Below are 26,145 nucleotides of genomic sequence, written 5' to 3'. Positions count from 1 at the left end.
GAAAGAGAACAGATGTCAGAGGCTCAATAATCCGGGGAAGTTTCAATGGAGTAAAGCGTGCACATGGCGATTAGGAAAATGCTACGTGTGCTCCAGGGGGCTGAGGATACACATGGCCTCGAGGCCCAGGATGCTAATGACGATCATCTACCATGTAGGGAGAGCTTTGTGTGCTGTGCGTGGGTTACACCAGGGTTCAAACTTCATAGTTTCACAATGATCGGTATTGATGCCGACTGACTTTCATTTTCAGTATGTCTGCAGCAATGGATGGACTGGTAACCGACAAGGGTGAATAAGTCCAATGCCCCACATTATGCATCGTATCATTTCAGTGAGCATTATTACCAGATTGAAACAGCGGAATGACGCTCCTCACCTCAGTTGTCTCCTATGGAGTGCACAGATAACAGGTGCAGATCCGATCACCTTGACATTTACCCAGAGGAGAAGCGCTGTAAATTATACTTATAAGTTACTAGATCAGATCTTGGGGACTATCAGAGGTCATCTGAATCCAACAGAAAAAATAAACAGTGACGTTTCATAATAAAGTTATTCTTCCCGAAAAGCACTGCCCCGTATGAAGGCACCATACCACCCGCAGCATGACGTGCCCATGCCTGCATAGTGCACCATACCGCCTGCATACAGCGTACCCATGCCTGCATAATGCACTATACCGGCTGCAGAATACGGCGTACCCATGCCTGCATAGTGCACCATACCGTATGCAGCATATGGCATACCCATGCCTGCAGCCTGCATAGTGCACCATACCAGATGCAGCATATGGAATTCCCATGCCTGCATAATGCACCATACCGGATACAGCATATGGCATACCCATGCCTACATAGTGCACCATACTGGCTGCAGAATAGGGCATGCCCATGCCTGCATAGTGCACCATACCGCCTGCAGCATACATGCCCATGCCTGCCATAGTGCACCACACCGCCTGCAGCATACGGCGTACCCATGCCTACAGAATGCACTATACCAGCTGCAGAATACGACATACCCATGCCTGCATATTGCACCATACAGCGTGCCCATGCCTGCATAGCGCAACATACCGGCTGCAGAATACGGTGTGTCCATGCCTACATAGTGCACCATACCGCTTGCAGCATATGGCGCTCCCATGCCTGCATAGTGCACCATACCACCTGCAGAATACGGCGTGCCCATGCCTACAAAGTGCACCATACTGTCTGCAGCATACGGTGTGCCCATGCATACATAATGCACTACACTGCCTGCAGCATACGGCGTGCTCATGCCTATATAAAGCACTATACCACCTGCAGCATACAGTGTGCCCATGCCTGCATAGTACACCATACCACTTGCAGAATACAGCGTGCCCATGCCTACATAATGCACAATGCCAGCTGCAGAATACGGCGTGCCAAAGCCTGCATAGTGCACCATACCGGATGCAGCATATGGCATACCCATGCCTGCTTAGCGCACCATACCGGATGCAGCATATGGCATACCCATGCCTATAGTACATAGTGCACCACACCGCCTGTAGCATACGGCGTACCCATGCCTACATAATGCACGATACCAGCTGCAGAATACGGCGTGCCCATGCCTACATAGTGCACCATACTGGCTGCAGAATAGGGAGTTCCCATGCCTGCATAGTGCACCATACCGCCTGTATACTGCGTACCCATGCCTGCATAATGCACAATACCGGCTGCAGAATACGGCGTACCCATGCCTGCATAGTGCACCATACCGTATGCAGCATATGGCATACCCATGCCTGCATAATGCACCATGCTGGCTGCAGAATAGGGCATGCCCATGCCTGCATAGTGCACCATACCGCCTGCAGCATGACATGCCCATGCCTGCCATAGTGCACCACACCGCCTGCAGCATACGGCGTACCCATGCCTACAGAATGCACTATACCAGATGCAGAATACGGCATACCCATGCCTGCATATTGCACCATACAGCGTGCCCATGCCTGCATAGTGCACCATACCACCTGCAGAATTATTATTATTATTATTATTTATTGTTATAGCGCCATTTATTCCATGGCGCTTTACATGTGAGGAGGGGTATACATAAAAACAAGTACAATAATCTTAAACAATACAAGTCATAACTGGTACAGGAGGAGAGAGGACCCTGCCCGCGAGAATACAGCGTACCCATGCCTACATAGTGCACCATACTGCCTGCAGCATACGGCGTGCCCATGCCTACATAATGCACTACACTGCCTGCAGCATACGGCGTGCTCATGCCTATATAATGCACTATACCACCTGCAGCATACAGCGTGCCCATGCCTGCATAGTACACCATACCACTTGCAGAATACGGCGTGCCCATGCCTGCATAGTGCACCATACCGGATGCAGCATATGGCATACCCACGCCTGCTTAGTGCACCATACCGGATGCAGCATATGGCATACCCATGCCTACAGTACATAGTGCACCACAACGCCTGTAGCATACAGCTTACCCATGCCTACATAATGCACTATACCAGCTGCAGAATATGGCGTACCCATGCCTGCATAGTGCACCATATTGCCTGCAGCATACGGCATATCCATGCCTACATAGTGCACCATACAGCATCCCCATGCCTGCATAGTGCAACATACCGGCTGCAGAATACGGCGTGCCCATGCCTACATAGTGCACCATACCGCCTGTATACAGCGTAACCATGCCTGCATAATGCACAATACCGGCTGCAGAATACGGCGTACCCATGCCTGCATAGTGCACCATACCGTATGCAGCATATGGCATACCCATGCCTGCATAATGCACCATACCGGATACAGTATATGGCATATCCATGCCTACATAGTGCACCATACTGGCTGCAGAATAGGGCATGCCTATGCCTGCATAGTGCACCATACCGCCTGCAGCATGACATGCCTGCCATAGTGCACCACACCACCTGCAGCATACGGCGTACCCATGCCTACAGAATGCACTATACCAGCTGCAGAATACGGCATACCCATGCCTGCATATTGCACCATACAGCTTGCCCATGCCTGCATAGTGCACCATACCTGCAGAATACAGCGTACCCATGCCTACATAGTGCACCATACTGCCTGCAGAATACGGCGTGCCCATGCCTACATAATGCACTACACTGCCTGCAGCATACGGCGTGCTCATGCCTATATAATGCACTATACCACCTGCAGCATACAGCGTGCCCATGCCGGCATAGTACACCATACCACTTGCAGAATACGGCGTGCCCATGCCTGCATAGTGCACCATACCGGATGCAGCATATGGCATACCCATGCCTACAGTACATAGTGCACCACAACGCCTGTAGCATACGGCGTACCCATGCCTACATAATGCACTATACCAGCTGCAGAATACGGCGTACCCATGCCTGCATAGTGCACCATATTGCCTGCAGCATACGGCATATCCATGCCTACATAGTGCACCATACAGCATGCCCATGCCGGCATAGTGCAACATACCGGCTGCAGAATACGGCATGCCCATGCCTGCATAGTGCACCATACTGCCTACATACAGTGTACCCATGCCTGCATAATCCACTATACCAGCTGCAGAATACGGCGTACCCATGCCTGCATAATGCACTATACCAGCTGCAGCATACAGCATGCCCATGCCTGCATAGTGCATGATATTGCCTGCAGCATACAGCGTGCCCATGCCTACATAGCGCACCATACTGGCTGCAGAATAGGGAGTGCCCATGCCTGCGTAGTGCACCATACTGCCTGCATACAGCGTACCCATGCCTGCATAATGCGGCGTACCCATGCCTGCATAATGCGGCGTACCCATGCCTGCATAGTGCACCATACCGGATGCAGCATATGGCATACCCATGCCTACATAGTGCACCATACTGGCTGCAGAATAGGGCATGCCCATGCCTGCATAATGCACCATACCGACTGCAGCATGACATGCCCATGCCTGCCATAGTGCACCACACCGCCTGCAGCATACGGCGTACCCATGCCTACAGAATGCACTATACCAGCTGCAGAATACGACATACCCATGCCTGCATAGTGCACCATATTGCCTGCAGCATACGGCATATCCATGCCTACATAGTGCAACATACCACCTGCATAGTACCAAGTCACAGGGACTCCATGCGCACGATACTTACATTTGGTTAAGTATCATGTAAGTAGCATGCAAATCACTTTGCTCCCTTTTGATAAACTACATGAACTCCAGTTTTGTTTTTGGCAGTCTTCAGCCTGTAAAATGGGTAAACGTATCCCAAATTTACACTTATCCTGTAAATATGCTAAAAAAAAGTATAGGTTTGGTGGTGTAATGCTTAAAAGCAGAGCTGGGAAAACTGCGGCCCAGGGGGAAACATCCGGCCCTCTGCATGTTCCAATATCTACCACGGAACAAGACAGCCGAAAGGCTGAAACAGTGGCCCACAGGCTACACTATACCCTCGTCCACCTGGAGCATATCCCTCATCACCTGCCGTCACCGCTATCGTCATCCTCAGAATGCAGACATCAGCGAATACATTGGTGGAGGACGGAGCCGCCGGCTCCTTCTACCACCAATAAGTGTATGTGGCTGAGCCAGCAGACACGATGACATCGCATCTGAGATAGGAATGGAGAACCGGAGATACAGGTGCAAGGTGAATGTGCTGGGTTTCTCATACCTTATATAGAGGAGCTGTGTGAGGACTAATACTGTATGTAGTGGGCTGGGTGGTTGCTCAGATGGTATATAGGGGGATGTCAGCATATTTAACGCTGCTCAATATTAAGTGATACAATTAATATAAAATAATTACATTGTTTTAATATTGAGCAGAATTAATCTCAGCCTATTGGTTTGGCCCTTCACAATAGTCACTGTCTCTTGTGTGGCCCCTCGAGAAAATTAATTGCCCACTCCTGCTTTAAAAGGAGTTTTCTGCTTCCAAAAAAAACTTTTTCCCACAAGCACGGTTAGTTTTAAATAAAAATAAAAAAAAACACCATCTCAGCTTTACTCCCTCTCCCCAGGTCCAGCACGGAGACTCCACAACTACAACTACACACGGTGTCTGTTACTGTCTGCCGTGCTTGCGTCGCGCCGACAAAGCTGCAGCCTATCAGTGAGCTCAGCTGCTCCGAATGGCTTATGCAGTCTACTGAGCTCACTGATTGTCTGCAGCGCTGTCGACATGACATCAGCCCTGCAGACTATGACAGACGTTGGGAGCAGCAGAAGAGACTCAGAGCTGGACCTGGAAAGGATGAGTGCAGAAAAATGTATCTTTTAAATCAACAATGATGAGCGAGCGTGCTAGGATCAGGTGTTATCAGAGCATGATCGAGAGCTAATAGAGTATCTTCGGCGTGCTCCAATACAATGCTGGAGTCGCTGCGGCTGCATGTCTCACAGGTAATCCCTGCATGTGTTACGTCTGTCGAACAGCTGCAAGACATGAAGCCGTGGAGACTCGAACATGGTACTCGAGCACGCCGAAGATACTATTAGCACTCGAGCACGCTCACACCTTATCCGAGCACACTCGCTCATCACTAAACAACTGTGCTCGTGGAAAATACTTATCAGAAAGAGGAAACCCCTTTAAATTTAGTGGCAGCTGCCAGGCAGCTGCTGACGTCAACGCAATAAAATCATGGAAGGTACCTGAAGAGCTATAGATGATCATTAGAAGGACAGAGTGTTGCCGCTATACGAGTCAGGCCACACAAATACAATATTGTGCACAATGGGGTAAGTTAGGAGACTTCGAGTTATTCAGTTTGTAAAAATGAAGGCTTAGAGGCTTATTACAATGTACAAATACACGAGGGGACAGACCTGAGATCTTTCTATTGATCTCTTTACACCTAGGCCTGAGACGGTGACAATTGGGCATCTGTACAAAAAGATGAAAGAAGATCAAGGATTCTTTACTGTAAGAGCAGGGAAGCCATGAAAAGCTTCACTACAAGCTGTTGTGACGGTCGATTATTCAAATATTATGGTGAGTCAAAAAAACAATGGTCAAAATCATAACAATGTATGAATGAATGCTTACAAACAAATTTGACTAAATAAACTCTTAATGTATGGGGCTACTTTTAGACATAAAGTTTTCTACATTTCGGGAATATCTTCCCAAATGTGTCATCAAAGGTGTATGGAGTAAAATAGCATATCATACGATGCAAGAACCTGTGTATATTGCAGCAGGGTCCAGTCCTAGGGATTCTTTACTGTAAAAGCAGTAAGACTACATAACCTTCTGCCACAAAGTTGTTGTTGTGATGACGGATTCACTAAACAAGCTCAAGGAGGGCCTGGATGCCTCTCTTGAGAAATAGTATATTACAAGCTATGGGCACTAGATTTCATGAGACAATGACCCCCATATAGGCATACATGGAATTAGGAAGGAAATTCACTATTGATACAGTATTTGCCAGCTGCCTCATAGGGCCATTTGACAAATACTGTAACAGCACGTCACGTCGCCTCTTTGTACAGGGCTGTACTATACAGCCAGCATCTTCCTGTAACAGCAGCGGCTGGAGCTAGCTCCGATCTCGGCTGTTTAACTTAATATACGGCGCGTTTTAATCCTACGAATGGTTCTTTGCTACAGCTGTGACTAAAAACAGATTCATAGGGTTGAAACAAATGCGTAGTTTTTCCTTTGCGGTATGTCCTGTGTGTTTTTAAGGGAGATAAAAACTTTTTAAACATGAAATAAATTGATCTTTTATGTTTTAAACAGCTTTTACCATGGACGAGTGCTGGATTTCTTCTTTAAAGGGATACTCCCCCAAAAACAGGGATTTTTGTGATAAACTCACTGTAAAATCCTTTTCTACGAGACACTCATTGGGGGACACAGGTACTGTGGGTGTATGCTACTGCCGCCTGGAGGCTGACACTAAGTGAAAAAAAAGAGGTTAGCTCCTCCTCCGCATACACCCTCACCCCGATTGCGGGCGGAAATCAGTTTCATGCAAAAGCAGTAGGAGAACATCAAAATCAACCTTAATGCAGGTAACAACATGCCCAGAAAAAAAACCACCCTAATATCAACGAAAATGTATATTAAACAAAACAAGAGCCAACTGGCTAATAGAGTAGGTGCTGTGTCCCCCAATGAGCGTCTCGGAGAAAAGGATTTTACGGTGAGTTATCACAAAAATCCCTGTTTCTCCTTCACCTCATTGGGGGACACAGGTACTGTGGGACATCCTAAAGCAGTCCCTGAGTGGGAAGTTGACTCACCGATCCAAGCTACATGCACCTTCTGTCTAAAGGTGCGTTACCGCTGCTTGGAGAATCCTGCTACACAGGCTGGCATCCGCTGAAGCCTGAGTATGGATATTGTAATGTTTGGCAAATGTGTGCAGGCTGAACCAGGTCGCTGCCTTGCAAACCTGTTCCGATGAAGCCTGGTGCCGAAGCGCCCAAGAGGCGCCCACTGCCCGAGTAGAGTGTGCTCTGATCCCTGCTGGAATCGGCATGCCTCTGATGCAGTAGGACTCCTGAATAGTCAAACGAATCCATCTGGCTATGGTCGATTTTGAGGCAGCGAGTCCCTTCCTGCCCCCCTCGGGGAGCACGAACAGTGTGTCTGACTGACGAAAGGGTGCCATCCGCGACACGTAACTCCTGAGTGCTATCACCAGGTCTAACGTATGAAGGGCCTTTTCCACTCGGTGTACCGATGCTGGACAAAAAGAGGGCAAGACAATATCCTCATTAATGTGAAACGAGGAAACGACCTTCGGCAGAAAAGGAGGGGCTGGTCTAAGAACCACCTTATCCTTATGGAAAGTGAGGAACGTGGCTCGGTAGGATAGGGCCGCCAGCTCCGAGACCCGCCTGATAGACATTATGGCCACCAGGAATACCACCTTCCAGGACAGGTACAACAAAGAGACATCCTGTAGCAGTTCGAATGGAGCTTCCTGCAGAACACTTAGGACCAGGTTAAGGTCCCAGGCGTCCAGGGGCACCCTATAGGGGGGTACCAAATGGGAGACTCCCTGGATGAACGTCTTCATCTGCAAATTGGTAGCAATTCTGCTCTGGAACAGGACCGATATAGCCGATATCTGTCTCCTAAGGGAGCTTGGAGCTAACCCTGAGTCTAGGCTAGACTGGAGAAAGGCCAAGATGTTGGGGATAGAGAATTCTAGCAGAGCACAACCGTGGCCTCGACACCAAGAAAAGAAAACCTTCCAGGTGTGATGGTAAATACGTGCTGAGGCTGGCTTCCGGGCGCTTACCATTGTAGCGACCTCACGCCCAAACCCTGCCTGGGTTAGAATCCAAGATTCAACGGCCATGCCGTCAAACACAGGGCCCCTAAGCTCGGGTGGAAGATCGGACCCTGGGACAGTAGATCTGGGCGCTCTGGCAGTCGCCAAGGGACGTCGGCGAGCAGCTGCACCAGACCTGCGTACCACGCTCGGCGGGGCCAGCAGAATCGCTGGAACCCCTTTTGTTTTGATCTTCTTGATGACTTTCGGGAGTAGAGGCTGCGGGAGAAATAGGTATGGGAGGTGAAACTGGTTCCATGGCAGAACCAACGCATCCACAGCGATTGCCTGCGGGTCCCTGGACCGAGCAACAAACGTGGGTACCTTGGCGTTCACCCTGGAGGCCATCAGATCCACATCCGGTGTCCCCCACTGTTGGCAAATGTGTTGGAAAATCTCGGGGTGTAGAGACCACTCCCTGGACGCAAGACCCTGCCGGCTGAGGAAGTCTGCCGCTCAGTTCTCCACGCCCGGGATGTGGACTGCCGATATTACCGAGCGATTCCTCTCGGCCCAATGAGGAACGTGCCCTACCCTGCACATGGTTTGCATGCTGCGGATGCCCCCTTGATGATTTATGTAAGCCACCACCGTGGCATTGTCCGATTGAATCCGGACGGGCGGCCCGCCAGAAGGTGATGAAAATGTTGCAGAGCCAGCCGGATTGCTCGTATCTCCAACACGTTGATCGGGAGGCGTGCCTCCTGCGGGGACCACCGTCCTTGGGTCGTGTGGTGGCGAAAAACCGCTCCCCAGCCGAGGAGGCTGGCATCGGTTGTCACCACCAACCAATGGTCTGGGGGAAAGGGTTTCCCCTGAAGCAGAGAGGAGCCGGTTATCCACCACACGAGCGACTATCTGATCTGAGAGGCCAACCGGCACCAGCGATCGAGCGTGAAAGGTTTCTTGTCCCAGGCTGCCAAGAGGGCGTGCTGCAGGGGTTGAAGATGGAACTGGGCAAACGGTATCGCTTCCATTGCTGCCACCATTTTCCCTAGAATCCTCATCCCGAAGCGGATGGTATGAGGGACTGGTTGGCGAAGTGTCCAGACTCCCTGCCGGAGAGCTAGGGCCTTGTCCTGAGGGAGGATTACCAACCCTCGGCAAGTGTCGAAGATCATCACTAAAAAGGAAATCCTCTGGGCTGGGACAAGGGACGATTTCCTCGCATTGACCAACCACCCTAGGTGGGAAGGTGTATCTAGCGTGATGATGACACTTTCCTCGCATGCCCGCATTGAAGGGCCCTTGACCATGAGGTCATCCAAGTAAGGCAAGACGACTATGCCCTGAGAGTGCAAGATGGCCATGACGACTGCCATGACCTTCGTGAATATTCTGGGGGCGGTGGCTAGCCCGAAGGGCAGCGCTGCGAACTGAAAATGTAGAACGTTGATGGCGAAGCGTAGAAACCTTTGATGCGGAGGGAAAATGGGGATATGTAGATAGGCGTCCTGGATATCGACAGAGGCCAAATACTCTCCCTGCCCCATGGCCGATATGACTGAACGGAGAGACTCCATCTGGAAATGTCTGACCCTAATGAATTTGTTCAGGAACTTCAGGTCCAAAACAGGTCTGACAGTCCCGTCCTTTTTGGGAACTGCGAATAGGTTGGAATAGAAGCCATGAGTCTTTTCATGTTCTGGCACAGGAATAATGACTCCACTGCACTGGAGCGATTCGATGGCTCCTAGCAAAGCCCTTGCCCGGGTATCCACCCTGGGAAGACGGGAAAGAAAAAACCGTCTTGGGGGACATCTGACAAACTCTATCTTGTATCCTGAGAACACCAGCTCTTTCACCCATGTGTCGTGCACACATTGAGCCAGATGTGGCAAAACCAGAGTAGGCGGCCGCCTACCTTGCCGGTGTCGCCTGGCAAATGCCTCGAGTCATTTGGCTGAAGATCTTTGGGACCTGGAGCCCCTCGACCTGGGCTGGTGCGTACGCATTCTCCCCAACGGGTTGGCTCTATATGAGACCTGCCAATCTCTATCCTGGTTGACGCGACCTGAAGCTGCAGGATTGGCCGCTGTAGTCCACCCGGGGTTGCGAAAGGCACGAAACCGTGCCTGAAACTGGTGGCGAAACGGCGGTTTGACCTTTTGTTGAGGTAAAAAAAAACGCTTTTCCCTCCTGTGGAGTCAGAGATGAGCTGATCTAACTTCTCTCCGAATAGGCGGCCGCACTGATAAGGCAGAGAAGTCAAGGACTTCTTGGAGGTGGAATTGGCCCGCCATGTCCTTAACCATAGAGCTCTCCTAATGGAAATTGTGTTAGCGGCAGCAAGTGCCGCGCAATTGGCCGCATCGAAAGACGCATTGATTAAGAAATCCCCAGCCATAGTGATCTGACTCGCAATCTCTGATAGTTCTGCAGGTAGGTCCCTATCCTGCAAGGCTTTGTTTAATGAGTCTGACCAAGAAATCATGGCCATGGCTACCCATGTTGCTGTGAATGAGGGGGAGAGTGCTGACCCTGATGCCTCAAATACTGAACGGGCCAAGCTCTCTATGAGACGATCCGTGGGATCCTTGATAGAAGAACCACTAGGTATGGGTAACAGGGTCTTAGAGGCCAAGCGTGACATGGGTGGATCCACCATTGGGGATTCCGTCCACTTTTTCAGAGGTCCGGGGCAAATGGATACCTAGCTTCGAGGGCCTTCTGACCCGAGAACCGTCTGCCTGGCCGTTCCCAGGGTCGCTGCACTATGTCCTCGAACTCTGGGCGAGTACAAAATACTCTATGCGGTCGCTTAACTCGCTTAAATGCCACCTTATGACCTGAAGCCAAGGTGGAATCATCCTCAATTCCTAAAGTCTGGTTGACGGCTTCGATAAGGATGTCCACTGTTTCACAAGACCCCGGAGTATCCAGGTCAAGGGGTCCATCCGAGTCAAAATCTGAGGTTTGCTCGCTATCGACCACTGGTGACGGGGAGCGAGAAGCGGAACTCACGGATGCCGGGGCACCAGATGGATAGGGAGACGCCGTGTGGGTTCGTTTCCCCCGGGTCTGCCTGGAGTGAGAGCGGCCCCTGCAGGCCGGAGGCTCCTGTGAGGTGGAGGACACCTCTAAGACAAGCGAGCCACAGTCCCTGTCCCTATCTGGGGTGTGAAGGCACTCAATTGCTCTCATAAGCGACGCCATGGACTGTGACAGTGATAGGGCCCACTCCGGGGGGTCTGGAACACTGGTCCCGGTCGTGGGGGAGGGCTCCTGGGCGCGTTCGGACTCGCAGGCTTCGCATAATTACTTGCTCTGCGCCCGCGGAAAAGCGGCCCGACAAGAGATGCATGCAGCATATAGAAACGTGTGCATTTTCGCTTTTCCAGACATGCTGAGTCTGCCAGGCATCAGCACTGCAGGCCGCTGGGGGGTGGAGCACCTCACTTTTCCCCGTAGCGTGGCCTCACGGCAGCACTTACCCCAGTCCTGTGCCCCTGTGTGTCCTGGACATGCCGGGCGTGGCTCCAGTTCAAGGCAGCGCGCGCCACAGCTGCGGGGCGGGCCGTCGGCCGAAGAAGAGTTCCAGGGGCGGTACTTCCGGCTTGCGGCCTAGCGCTGGTCCGAAGCCGGGGGCTCAATTTCTTCAGCGCCCACCCAGACCCGAGGGACTGGCCGCTGGAAATGACGCGAGGAAGGGAGGCAGGACTTCCGCCCGCGGCCTAGCTTCGGCCGAAGCCGCGGGCTCGATTTACGATGAATGCCCGCGATTTGGACCCACCTCTCACAGAGTCCCAGACGAGGCTTCCTGGCTGGACGTGACTACCACCGCGCCGATCTCGGATGAGCAGGCTAAGGGCTCCAGCCCTGTGGACGCTGCAGGAGCCCTCCCCGGCCATCCTCCTCCATGATGAATCTTCCGCTTCCCAGCTCAGGTAGATGGGAGGGAGGGCCACATATAGGACGGTGCAGGAACCCTAGCTCCGCCTTTCCCTCCTGGTGCAAGGAAAGGGACCGTCCGCCACATTACAGCACTGCAGTCTAGCATTGGTGGAGCAGTGGGGGCCGCACGGACTACGCTTGTGCCTCTGTACAGCCCATGGTTTCAATACCTAGGGGTGGTCAGGGCTAAGTCCGGCTTCGTGTCCCATGTTGCGGGAGAGGATACCTGGAGGCGACACTCACACGTGCTCGCCTGTTGTTGGTTTGGGGAAATCAGACCTTTTCAATACCCCTGTCTCATCTTCATGGGAAAAAAAAAAAAAAAAAAAGAGTCTGAAGAAAAAACAGACGTGTGCCTCCAACGGACACTAAGCAAAAACTGATTTCCGCCCGCAATCGGGGCGAGGGTGTATACACCGGAGGAGGAGCTAACCTCTTTTTTTTCCACTTCGTGTCAGGCTCCAGGCGGCAGTAGCATACACCCACAGTACCTGTGTCCACCAATGAGGCAAAGGAGAAAAATTAAGTTATCCCCATCTGTTGGATAGAGGATAACTTGCTGACTGCTGGGAGCTCTGCAGAATGGAGGATAGGTGCACATACCTGGCATCCGCTCCATTCATTGTCTATGGGACTATCAAAAAAAAAAAGACGAGAGCTGTAATGGAAGAAAAGCCTCGCATGGATAGGAGATAACTATTTTTTATTTTTTTTGTAATAACCTTTTAATCAATTTTAATTAATTAGCATCTAGAGCCTTCAGTGGTAACTGTTAGTATGTATGGCCAGCACCGGAAGAGGATGGCTGCCGATCCTCAGCCTTGGAGCTTTGATTAAGTAAACATTGTGTCTGATCTATACAGAGAAGGGGGAGTGGCGAGATTAGTCGTTGCGAGGAACATATTTAGTTAATAATGGCCTGCATTCTACTTCGCATTATTTCAGCAATTGATCTCATTTGTTAAATGTACATTGTAAAAAATAAATCTGGATAAGGTGTCAAAAACACTCGGAGGGTTGGGAGGCACTGCAGTCAATCAAAACATAAAAAGAGAATTCTAAGTCTCGGAGAAGAAAATGCAACACCTAAATAGGTGGTACATATATGAAAGTGGAGAATAATGGACCAAGTCACATGCACTATAATTAAAACAGTGCAGAAATAGTTATTTCCATCTTTGACAAATTTAGAAAAGTAAAAACATCAAATGGGTGCAGCTAACGTTTATTAATCGCAATATACTGTCACGCACGTACAAAATTCATGTGGTGATGAAACTGTGAAAAAAATGGTGTGGGTCCCCCTCATCTTTCTTAACCAGCTGAGTTAAGGCAGACAGCTGGGGACTGGTGTTATTATACTGGCAAGGGGCCACTGTCCATGGATCTTTCCAGCTTATTAATAACAGCGCACTTCTGTCTGCATAACCTTTACTAAAAAGGTGATACCCCTAAAAAAAATTACATGGGTTTTCCCCCTATTTTTAATAACCAGCAAAGGCTAAGCAGAAAGCTGCGGGATGATATTAATAGCCAAGTGGAGTTCTTGTTTTGGGGCTTATGTCAGCTTTATAACGTCAGCTGACATGCTTTGGGGTAATGGAGAGGCATTTATAAGACACCCCCATTGCTAAATCCGTAAGTTTAAGTAAAAAAAAACACACTCAGAACAAAACTTGCTTATTTGAACAAAACACTCCCTGATTCTCTTTATCTGGATCTAAAAAAATGGGTAGAAAATAAAAAACAAAGTAATCCTCATCTGTCCGAAAATAATCCACAGATGATGTCCCACGATAAACCCCAGCTCTGCTATATCAGAATGATGTGATCAGCGGTGGCATAATGTGACCGCTCATCACGCCAGCCGGAACTCACTGACAGTAGTGAAATTTTTCAAGCTACGAGTGGTGACGTTAGTAAGATTACTGCAGTTCATTGACGATGAACTCTGGTCACAATATTGATGTCAGCTAGTCACTGCAGGCGCGTTCTCCGTTACGGCTGGCATGATGAGCGGTCGCATCATGCCACCACTCTTCATACTATGCGGATGTAGCAGAGCTGGGCAATGTTGTGAGACGTCATCTGCATGGATTATCTGCGGACAGGTGAGGATTACAATAATTTTTTTTCATTTTTAATTGGATCTTAATAAAAGGGTAAAAGGAGGTCGGGAAGTGTTTTATTCCAATAAAGGACTTTGTTCGGTGCATGTTTTTTTACTTAAATTTACAGGGTTAGTAATGAGGTGTCTTATAAGATGTCTCTCCATTACTAAACACTGACCTTAATGTCAGCTGACATCAACCCCAAAACCATTACCCACACTTGCTACTGTACCAAGGCAAGTGGGAAGAGCTGAGGCTAAGAGCCAGAATTAGCCCATTTAGTGGATGCACCATTTCTGAGGCAGCTGAGGGGGTTGATGTTATTAGTCTGGGAGGGGGTCAATATCCATGGCTATTTCCCAGGCTATTAATATCTGGCTGCAGCTGTCTGCTTAGCCATTGCTGGTTATTAAAAATAGGGGGGACCCCACATTATTTTTTGGGGGGAGTTCCCCTCGTTAATAACCAGTAAAGGCTAAGTAGACCAGCTATAAGCAGATATTCACTGCATGGGAAGCTCAAAGTTTATTACCCCTTCCCCAGACTATAAACAACATCCCCCATCTCTTGGCTTTCCCTCAGCTGTTTAAAAAAAATAAGGGGGACCCCATGCCATTTTTGTTCTTTTATTTATTAACTAAACACATGTACTATAAGCTACACATGCACTGCACTAACCATATAAATGTCACTGACATTTTCCTATCCATTTATTCTATCTATTCTGATGGTTTGGGCTGTGAATTTACTGTACTCAGCTGATGAAATGTTGGGTTTTCTATGAGATGGGTGTGTAAAAATAGAACGGCACACGCATGGTCCGTGTGTGCCATGCATTTTTTTCTTGGACCCATTGAATTACATTGCCGAGTCTCGTCCCAATATACGCTGCCACTCGCAGCATGCTGAGATTTTTTTCTCAGTGTGATCCGAGAAAAAAAACCCAGATGAACAGAATCATTCAATAAAATTAGTCAGAGTGCAATCAGATTTTTTTATTGCACTGCACTCGTCCGTTTTAAACGCAGATGAGTATGAGCCCTAAGGCTCCATGTCTGCAGGTAAATAGCATTCTCCAAGGCGATGGGTTCCAGTTAAAAGGGAATTTCTCAAATGTTATAAACATACAGGTATGGGATTAATCTGCAGGTCAAAACCATTATGAAGGTGCCCAGGCACAGTTACTGAAAGTGAGGTGCCCAGAAGAAAATGAACTTCTATCTTCTCGGGGGCCGCCGGCTTTCAGTCACGCAGGCGTGCCTGGAGCAATTATAGTCACTGCTCACAGCACTACACAGAGTGTAGGCTGTAAGCACACCTTGACACTGACTGACAGCCAGCTCTGCACTGTTGGCAGTGCTGAGTCGGCTTTCAGTCAGTGCCAGGACGTGCTTAAAGCTGCCACTCTTAGTGGTGTGAGTGAGGACTGTAGCTGCTCCGGGCATGCCTGCATGACTGAAAGCCGGCAGCTCCCGAGGACATAGTTCATTTTTTCACAGGTGACACACTTTCAGGACTAAGGCTGAGTACCTTCATAACATTATTAACCTGCAAATTAACCCTATATCCGCGGGTTTATATTTTTAGACATGACAGGTTCCCTTTGAAGGGACTCTTGTCAGCACAGAATTATTGTGCAAACCAAGTACAGGCGCTCGGATCATCATGGCGGGGCCAAACATTTAACTACACCTTCCCACCTTCTTGGTTTCCATCTATTTCCACCCATTTATGGAACTATGAAGCCTGGAGCTGTCAATCAAAGAAGAGGAAGAGGGGAGATGGATGGAAAATAAGCAGGTGGGGAGTTGTATATAAACGATTGGTCCCGCCGTGATGCATCGGGAGCCTGTGCTTGGCTTGTCAGCAGTCATTTTTTGCTGACAGAGTCCCTTTAAATCTACAAATTCTTCAATAAAGATTACAGCTCCTGAGTGTAGCTGAGCCCTGTGCTGAAGCCAGACAACCGCCCGGACCTGTCTATTACCTGTGAACCACGTGATCCTGGGAAGATCCTGTATATCCTGTATACTGCTTTGTCTCCTATTATTAGCAGGCAACTGTCACTTTTAGGTCAGTCCTTTATTTTGCCAAGGTTGACTAGGTCTGGCCTGTGCTTCAGAATCTTCCTCCCTGACCCCAATCTATCCAGAAAAGTATATACTTCAGGCTAAGAAGGACAACCGTAAGAAAATCGAAGTTTGTGCACATAAAACATTTTTGTTCAGGCTTTTTTTCTGAAAATAAAATAAAAATAAAAAAAGGTCTCGTGTAAAGATACCTTTACTTTTCAAGTGTGTGGACAATGTGCAAGAGCCAATTGCCTTGCTAAACGCCTGATCAGCATATCTATGGCCAGAATAACAAGGCCTGGGGCAAATGTTGAAAAAGAGGGGGATACAATCACTCATCATGGACTTCCCCCTGGCAATGCATAAAGCCTGTAGCCAATCCACCCAAAAAAAAAAAAAATGCAGAAACACACATGGAATTTTTGCCACAAAAAAGCAGAGAATTTGTGGTGACATCTGAAGCCGATTTGTCACAAATAAAATTGGGACATGGGTAAGAAACAAGCAATGCAGCCATTTCTCTTTTCTGCCTTTGGTTTGCCAGGTTCTCTTCCGTCATTTAAAGGGGCGTTCCTGCTGTGTGACCCATGCGACCACTATTGGCTTGGGTCTACTTCTGTGCCTGGTTGTGCAGAGAGAGAGGAAACTGCGGATGCGAGGGCTTGCTGCCCAAGGAGAGTAACAATACCGCGCAGTATAGCGGTGCAGCTTATTTTACCATGTGCGACTGCGCATTCTTAACCTGTAGAATTCTGATTTGCGGTACAATTTCTCCAGAAGAAGCCATGTAAAACAGATAAATTGCATGCTTTATTTAACCCCTTAGTGACAGAGCCAATTTGGTACTTAATGACCAAGACAATTTTTTACAATTCTGACCACTGTCACTTTATGAGGTTATAGCTCTGGAACGTTTCGACAGATCCCACTGATTCTGAAACTGTTTTTTCGCAACATATTGTACTTCATGTTAGTGGTAGAATTTCTTTAATATGACTTGTGTTTATGTATGGAAAAAAAACAGAAATTTGGGAAAAATTTTGAACATTTTCCAATTGTCAAACTTAATTTTTGCGCCCTTAAATCAGAGAGTGGTGTCACACAAAATAGTTACTAAATAACATTTCCCACATGTCAGCTTTACATCAGCACAATTTTGGAAACAATTTTTTTTGTTAGGAAGTTATAAGGGTTAAAAGTTGACCAGCGATTTCTCATTTTTCCAACAACATTTACAAAACCATTTTTTTAGGGACCACCTCACATTTGAAGCGAGTTTGGGGGGGGTCAATATAACAGAAAATACCCAAAACTGACACCATTCTAAAAACTGCACCCCTCAAGGTGCGCAAAACCACATTCAAAACGTTTATTAACCCTTCAGGTGCTTCACAAGAACTAAAGCAATGTGGAAGGAAAAAAATGAACATTTTATTTTTTTTTTTTTACAAAAAATTTACTTTGGAATCAAACCTTTTTATTTTCACAAGGGTATCAGGAGAAAATGGACCATAACATTTGTTGTGCAATTTCTCCTGAGTACACCGATAGTCCGTATTTGGAGGAAAGCCACTATTTGGGCGCGTGGCAGGGCTCAGAAGGGAGGGAGCATGGTTTGACTTTTTGAACGCAAAACTGGCTGGAATCAATGGTGGCACCATGTCGCGTTTGAAGACCCCCTGATATACCTAAACAGTGGAATCCCCCCAATTCTAACCCTAACCCCACAACCTTAACCCTACCCCCAATCCTAACTGAAAAATGGAACTAAATACTTTCTTTACCTAACTAAGGGGTGATAAAGGGGGGTTTGATTTACTATTTTTTATTTTGATCACTGTGATAGGGTCTATCACATTGATCAAAATGAATCAATAGGAAAAGGAGAGAGAAATTAAACGCGAAATCGGACTTTTTTTTGCAGTCGCCGTTATTCTCTGAATATCGGTGATTGTAACACTGGGGTTGGTAAAAACCGACCCGAATCATGTTCTCCGGGGTCTCAGCTACACTGGTAGCAGAGATCCCGGAAAGTTTCCGACGCTGGGGGGGTGCTATACCCTTACTTCTCACCGCCGTTAAAAAGCTGCACTGAGGCATAAGTACCCTTAGTTGCCGCCGTTAAAAGGTGTATCGGCAGTCATTAAGGGGTTAAAAGGGGAGTGGAGGGAGGTCATGACAGGTAAACTATTAATTTTGGAAAACCTAACGTTTTCTGGCATTTTTATTTTTCAAAAATCAGAGCCATTTTTGCGATGCTCAAAATACCTTTTTCAAGTGTGTGACACTCGGAGCATTCTTTCCTGAATGAATTATCTGGTAATTGAGACTCGCTTTTAGCATTAGAGGGTTAGTGCCATTGTATTTTTTAGAAAAACACACTCCGCAGCATCCCTACTTTCTGAATGCCGGGGGGCAGGCACTCCATATTGACGGCTCAGACCGGCAGCATGGTCGTGCTTCTGGCCTCACTTTAGGCTCCCAATGCCGTTATATGAGGCATCATCAGAAGCACATTGGGGCTGAATATGGCAGTGATCAGAAGATAACAGTGTGCTCCAACGAGGGCACCGCTCTTTATAAAAAACCTCAGCCACCACTGAGGGACGGCAGTGTAAACTATTTGGGGAGAAGAGAGACAAATTTTAAAAATAAGAAACTTGCAAGTTGTTTTTACAAGAATTTTTCTAATTTTCCCATCTGCAATGATAGTAATAACCTTGTAAAGCTAGGTTCACATTACTACAGTGCTCTCTGCCGAGCCCTACATTGGGGGTTCTGTCAATCACCAAAAAAACACAGCGGGACCCCACCGACAGAGCCATTCCCTGAAATGAAGCAGAGTCGCTCCGGACATGTCTGGCAGAATTTGTCTTTTTCAGCCCCATACAAAAACGTGGTGAGCATGCATGCCAGCGATGAGCAGGCACACCTACACCCTACTTCCTGACATGGCTGCGAGTTCCTGTACAACGAGCAGACACAAGGGTGTGAGGAGAACACACCGGCCACACAATAAACGATGGTGTTCTTTTTTGGGTGGTATAGTCGTCAGCAATGAAGCCACGTAGTATGAGGGAGAAAGAGTCTGTTGCCTATGGCAACCAATCACACTCTTGCATTTCTGATAACATATACTTTTAAAAGATCAGTCGGGGAGCCAGGCGAAGTCCACCGCTGTCTATGCAGGTGATTGACAGGTCTCTCCCTATGTACGCACAAGCGGGAGACCTGTCAATCATCGGCAACAGTGATGGCAAGATCCAGCCAGGGGCGAAAACAGACTAGTCCTTAAAGGGGTGGTCCGGAGTCCAAATTCATTTTCATCCTCAATCCAGATCGATAGTGCCATAATCTAAACCAGGGCTGTGGCGTCGAAGTTGGAGTCGTGGCCAATTTTGGTGGAGTCGGAGTGCAGAGACCAGCGCCACAGACATTACACTCATACATTTTGGGGGGGGGTTGGCACAAATAGTCACTACCCAAGAAGCAGCATACTTCAACCAGTACTGCACAAAAACATAGCGATTATTAAAATATCTACATTTTGCTACATAAAATCACAGCAATAGCAGTGACCTTACCACAGCATGTGAATAAACCCTTGGGACACACGCGAGCAGACGCAGAGCTTGTACAGTATTGCACGGAGGCCATACAGCCACATTGCACTGACACATCAGCCTGGTATGGCACATAGATATATTACATTTTTGAGTTGGACATGATAGATCTCAGCTCCAATGAGCTTCAGAACTAATTCTGCTCTGCTACATTTTATACATGCTGACAAAAGGAAGCACAAGCCGGTTCAGTGGATGTTGCAATTTCACATGCAGCCACTAGGTGGTGTCGCCACAAGTGGGCAGTGTCGCCACACAAGCAGCCATGCGGCTCAGGTGTGAGAGCAGGCTGGCAATCGTTCCAGGTCCTGACAGGGCAGAAGAAGTTTGGACGAAGCAGCGAGCGACGCGTGCGTCTACCACCTCCCGGGGTCATCTGCTGCTCCGCCAATAGTCTCAGATTCACCCAGATTGACACCATTATACACCTGTAGCAGAGGACGGTTTCAAATATCTCTGGGCCCTATTTAGAAATCGGGCACATGACGCCACACCGGTTTATATTTCAGCACGTCAGGAGCCTGCAGAATGTGAACCAGTCCTGGTCTTATTTATCAAAGTGGCCTCTGACAAAAAGAAAGAAAACACTATACACTCTGACTGCCGGCACTTACCAGATTACATTGCACTGGAACGGCCATTTACAGGATACAGACTATCAGAAACAGCACCTGTAAGGGCTCGTTCACACTAGCGGATATCTAAAAAAAAAAAAAAAAAAACAGTCCTATTCTCATCCAGGAGAGCGGGATGATATTCTCTCGTCATCCGTGTGCTGCCCGTATACAATAGGATTTTTAACTCAGCATCTTTTATAGGAACATCTACAGATTCCTCGTTACAGAATTGTAATGCTTCTGTAATAGATGCCGCTCTGATGATCCAATTTTTTTCTCGCACTATCAGATTTCGGAGTGTAGTCGTAGCATGCCGAATACAGAGGAGAACAAATACCGATCTGCACGACCTCATTGAATAACACAAGCGCAATCGGATTTTTTTTTATCACATTGCACTCGTCCAATTTACACCCCAGTGTGAACAAGGCCTTGCTAAAGTCTACAGTAAAGGGACAAAGCTGTACTGTATAGTGGGGGACACATACTAATGGCCCCCATTTAGCGTGTAACTCCTTACATAACAGTACCCTAAAGGTTCCATTAATTAAAAAAAAGTGTAATGCTGGCCTCTGTCGGGTCAGTATACGTGGTTCAGCAAAAGGTGAGGAACGGCCGAGTATTTCATACAACGCAGTGTATAGTTATAGCCACCACGCGGTGGGCACATATTCCCACTGGCCCCTGTGAGTGACGGCCTCCACATCGGCAGCCTTTGTAATGGACGCCACTGGGAAGATGTGAGCGGGGGAAGCAATGGAGGTCATTTTGTAAGTTGCAGAGCGCACAGTATCCAGGCTTCTTTTTCCGTACAATGGGGCCCTTTGGGCAATGTGTCCCCCTGTCAGGGATGTGTCCTGTCTGGGGGGACCGGTCAGAGGCTTCTGCGGAACGGACAAATGGAATTAATGTCCAACACAGATGTGTCACATAAGGGATGACGAGAGCTCGCCGGACAGCAGACGGCTGGGGTCCGTTATGTGGACGGAGTATAAAGTTCTGCATTCACCCGCTCTCCTGTTCTGATAAGGACACGTAAAATGCACTTGTCTGAGCGTATGCAAAAAAAAATGTCCCTCTGTATCAGCCATTTTGAACATTGTCTGTTCCGTCAGAACAGAGCTTTAGTAACAAAGCTGGGGCGAAGCTATTCCCAGCCCAACGTCCACACATCAGCGACCTGTAGCTGCCTCCTTCCTGCATCCATAGCTCGTCATTTGATTAGCCAACCTGGCGCAACGTTACATGCGTCACATCGCAATGACGACGTTCCAGGCTGGCTAATCAAAAGTGAGCCACGGATGCCTTCAGGTAGGAGGCAGTGCGCTGGGCCCCGTCCGACAGCCACAGACATTGTCGCCGGAACCGATTCTGAGAATCAACTTGCGCCAACTTTACTAGAAAACTGCTCATAAAGCAATTCCCTATTAGGGCTTGTGCAGATGATCGTGGGAAGAGCGATATCTGTGGTTTAGGCATCTAGCACCCCATCCGCGTGTTATTCTATTTGGCTGTGCACATTTGCAAGGAAACAAATAAAAATCGCAGCACGCACAATTTGCCTCTGAGGATCGGATGGCACTCGCCCATTCATGGCTATGAGTCTGTGGGGAAAAAAAAAAAAAGGCTGCAATTGGATGACATCAGAGTGCAGTCCAATTTTCACCAACAGATTGCATGAAGGAGGTGGAAAAACTTTTTTTTTTCCTCTTCACCTACGGGGAAAAAAAAAAAAAAAAAAAAATCAGATCCCACTCTTAGCAAACTCTGATTAGCATAATGGGACCAATTTTCTTGGATGGAGAGAAACCGCGCTCATTTGCACCTGCCCATACAAAAATTAAAAGTTATTCAAAGCTTGCACTTGCGGTCACAACCTACGCCTTTTAGAGTGATATAAAGCCGTCACATACGATGAACAGTTACAGAACAGGCCACATGTAGAACGCGCGTGCCCTCCACATACGGGATGGATATGGGATCAGTAGGTAATCCAGCACTAGCCATCACCCAGGTATATCCCCTCCGTGTATGGCCAGCAATGTCACACTGCATAGACCAGGACATGTGACAATAATTACAGGAGCACATAACACCCACACTCCTGGCCATCACTCCAGCCTCCCCCAATCAGTGGCGGCCAGCGTGGTGTGTGGCAGTGATGTAAGTGGGTCTGATCCTGAACACCAGTGGAATGTCCCCTCCTCCCCGGCCGGCAGCAGACAATGCTGTCCTCCACATTAGCATACAGCTGACACTTGTCTCTTTTCACAGGGACTGTCCCACTGAGCAGCATGTGGTCCCAAGAGACAGTCTGACCCAGGAAGCAGCCTGCATGGAACAAATGGGGACCTTAACACCCCCCCAACCCCCACACTTATGTTTAACCCATCCACCGCCAGGGCACCCCTGTGCAGCAATGAGTTAACCATATGGCCAAGATATTGTTATACGTGTGTGTTATCTATAGTTAAACTATGATACACACACATTATATATATATATATATATATATATATATATATATATATATTGTTTTTAACATGCATTCATACTAGTGCATGTATAGATCCAGAAAAACCTCTTGAAGACCACTGAAAAAGTGCAGAGAAGTGGTCTTCTGTGGGGGTGGTCTTCTCAAAGTAGGCAGAAAGTGTAGATAGATAGAAACAATGCCTGACTTTCTCATGGACCCTTAGCGTGCATTGAGCCGTCCATATAAATTCTTCAGAGATCGGACCGCAATGCCCGGGGACTGGCTGGTGGTCTCCCGACCCGAGTGTGACAGCTTCATAGAAATACATGAATATGTCGGGAGAGCCGCCAGCCAGTCCGCGCATTCCTGCCCAGTCCCATACGGTTTTATACAGATGTCTGAGTGCGCCTTTCATAGGCGAGTCTGATCAGCGACTCAGATCTAAGTCGGACATGCCTCTGTGCATCGGTACGGACCACTCGGTTTGTAAAAACACGAGGCCGTGTGCCCCTCACAGAGACATTAATGGGTGGGTGTTATATGAATGAAAACCACAGACGGGACTAGTACGTGAAAATCTGACATCTGAGTGAGGCCTAAGGCAGTGGCTCCCAAAGATGGGGTCTACCGCCGAGACCGCCACACACATTATGCTCCAATGTTCCCGTCACATTTAGCAGGCAGGCCGGGAATGCGCTCCACATACAAGGTTATATTAGTCTATGGAGGCCTAAGGGAAACGTTACCCAGGTCTACATCTAGCCAGTCAGAAAAAAAACAAAATGTATACCCCCATGGGTGATGGGAGCCAGTGGATGGCAGCTGCTGAACATTCAGGCTGTGTAAAGGATTATTCACAAAATAAATTATTGATCACCGGGGGTCTGACTGCAGGGACCCCAACGACCCAGACAAGGGGGCTCTGCAACCTGGGAACTGGTAGATCCATACAGGAGTAGAGCGCAGACCAAGCAGGCTCCATTCTAGACCCCCTGTTTTCAGGATCACTGGGGGTGCCAGGAGTCGGACCCTCCAGTGATAACTTCTCTGTAATCCCATGGTTAGGGGACAGCGTGATATTTTGGGAATAACCCTTTATATACTTTCTTTGGCCCTTATGAGTTTTTATGTACATACCTGAATATCGGCTCACAGGACTCCTGCGCTACAGAATATGTTACCGCTATACAAAGCTATAACAGCTGACTGCATACATAATATCATGAGTGGACTGGCACAGACAATGTGTACTCTCCCTGGGCTCCAGGATGGAAACAGAGGAATTCAGAGGGGAGAAGAGGAAAGTAAGCAAAGCATGGATGGGATATACATAGGCCATTTCCATGATCACATCTCCCACACTGACACATGACCTTCCCCACGGCTGCTACATGCGGAGCCCAGGCCATGCTGTCACAGGCGCAGCAGCTGCAGAACCTCCTGGATTGCTGCACACTCACCACCACTGGGATACTTAGAAGTTTTATAAACTATGGTGCCCAGGTAAATCCCCCCAGATTGTGACCCAAGACCACCAGCCCCATCCACTGCACAGTGTGGAGAACTTCTCCAGCCACACACACAATGTAGCCCCCCCAATAACCCAAGTTACAATGTCAGCAGCCCCCCAACATGGCCAGGGATAATGGCTTCCTGCACAGTCATGTTTACATGGAAAACCAAGGAACTACCCCCACTAGTCAGCAGTGCACATGGAAGAAGCCTGCAATGGGGAGAGAATGATTACATGAAATATTTAGGAAATAAGCAGAGGATCCCCCTTCCCCCTTCTGCAGAGCATGCTGCAGGAAATTAGTGCAATGTGCTGCCTCCCAGGCTGGGAAGGGGCAGCTGGGGAGCCTAGGTGCTGTGGGGTGCAGGGGAGCCGCCATTGGCACACTTACCTGCACACAGGACACGACTGGCTCACTATTCTCTGCTCACTACTGGAGCCACTCTTTGTTACCATACCCTGAAAACTTGAAAATGAGGCAGGCGTGAGCAGCCGAGTGCCGAGCGCATCCAGCGCAGCGGCACACCGAGCAGGGCTGGCTGGATGGCAGCTGCAGTACATTCCAGGCAGTGCACGGAGAGGCGCTGTGTGTGGAGGAGGTCTCCCTCATGCTCTGCACACACGGCTGCTCTGGTCCCTCTGCTGTCACAGGCAGGATAGGACTCCGCTTACTATTCTGCATCACTGCTGCTTGTGAGAATGGCGATCAGCCCACACATGGAGCCAGTGCCAGAAGAAAGACACCTGCAAACAAAAAATGAAAAATCATCAATTAAATAAAGATTTGTCACACTTTTGTCTGATTGAAAAGTAAAGGCCTCCACCTCCATGCAGATCAGACTGGAGTCGGCCGATATCTTGGGGAGAGAAGGATCCAACACCCGGGATTTTTAATAGTCAATCTTTTTTTTCTGGGGGAGTCCAGCGCTCCGATGTATGGAGGAGTTGGGGGTAGATCGCTGTCAGGGGTGCGCTTCAATGTTTGCATGGGGGCTTAATCTAGAAAGTACCATTGTCCGAATAGATCATTGTGTCTCCATGGTAACGACAATTCTCTCACACCTCGGTTTAGAGGTGGTCACCCTGTTTTCAGCCGCCCTCACCTGTCACCCCATAAGATCTAGTTACCTGCTCGTGGAATTCAATAAAAGTGATAATAATTCATGATAAAGCTGCAGAACTTTTCAAGAGGGCAGGTAGAGACCCCGCACTACACACGGAGGGCAGGTAGAGACCCCGCGCTACACACAAGAGACCCCGCACTACACACGGAGGGCAGGTAGAGACCCCGCGCTACACACAAGAGACCCCGCACTACACACGGAGGGCAGGTAGAGACCCCGCACTACACACAAGAGACCCCGCACTACACACGGAGGGCAGGTAGAGACCCCGCGCTACACACAAGAGACCCCGCACTACACACGGAGGGCAGGTAGAGACCCCGCACTACACACAAGAGACCCCGCACTACACACGGAGGGCAGGTAGAGACCCCGCACTACA

General features: G+C 48.5%; 1 protein-coding gene across 2 annotated transcripts in view; it reads right to left on the bottom strand.

Annotated features, from left to right (window-relative positions):
- The window catches only part of TFDP2 (transcription factor Dp-2), a 98,544-nt gene extending 73,278 nt beyond the window's left edge, over nucleotides 1-25,266 (bottom strand). The window contains exons 1-2 of one of the 2 annotated variants that reach the window (XM_073576598.1): nucleotides 25,049-25,266; nucleotides 9,119-9,129 (exon numbers count right to left, since the gene is read on the bottom strand). In XM_073576598.1, the coding sequence (XP_073432699.1) occupies nucleotides 9,119-9,129; nucleotides 25,049-25,200 (163 nt within the window). In that variant the 5' untranslated portion in view covers nucleotides 25,201-25,266. Of the gene's footprint in view, nucleotides 1-9,118; nucleotides 9,130-25,030 lie in introns of both variants that reach the window. The other variant, XM_073576597.1, reaches the window with a different exon arrangement.
- Between the last annotated feature and the right edge of the window lie 879 nt (nucleotides 25,267-26,145).

Source organism: Dendrobates tinctorius, unplaced genomic scaffold (assembly GCF_039654945.1).
Source record: "Dendrobates tinctorius isolate UK_male_01 unplaced genomic scaffold, ASM3965494v1 ptg000049l, whole genome shotgun sequence".
Lineage (NCBI taxonomy): Eukaryota > Metazoa > Chordata > Amphibia > Anura > Dendrobatidae > Dendrobates > Dendrobates tinctorius.
This window is presented reverse-complemented; position numbering and strand designations above follow the sequence as displayed.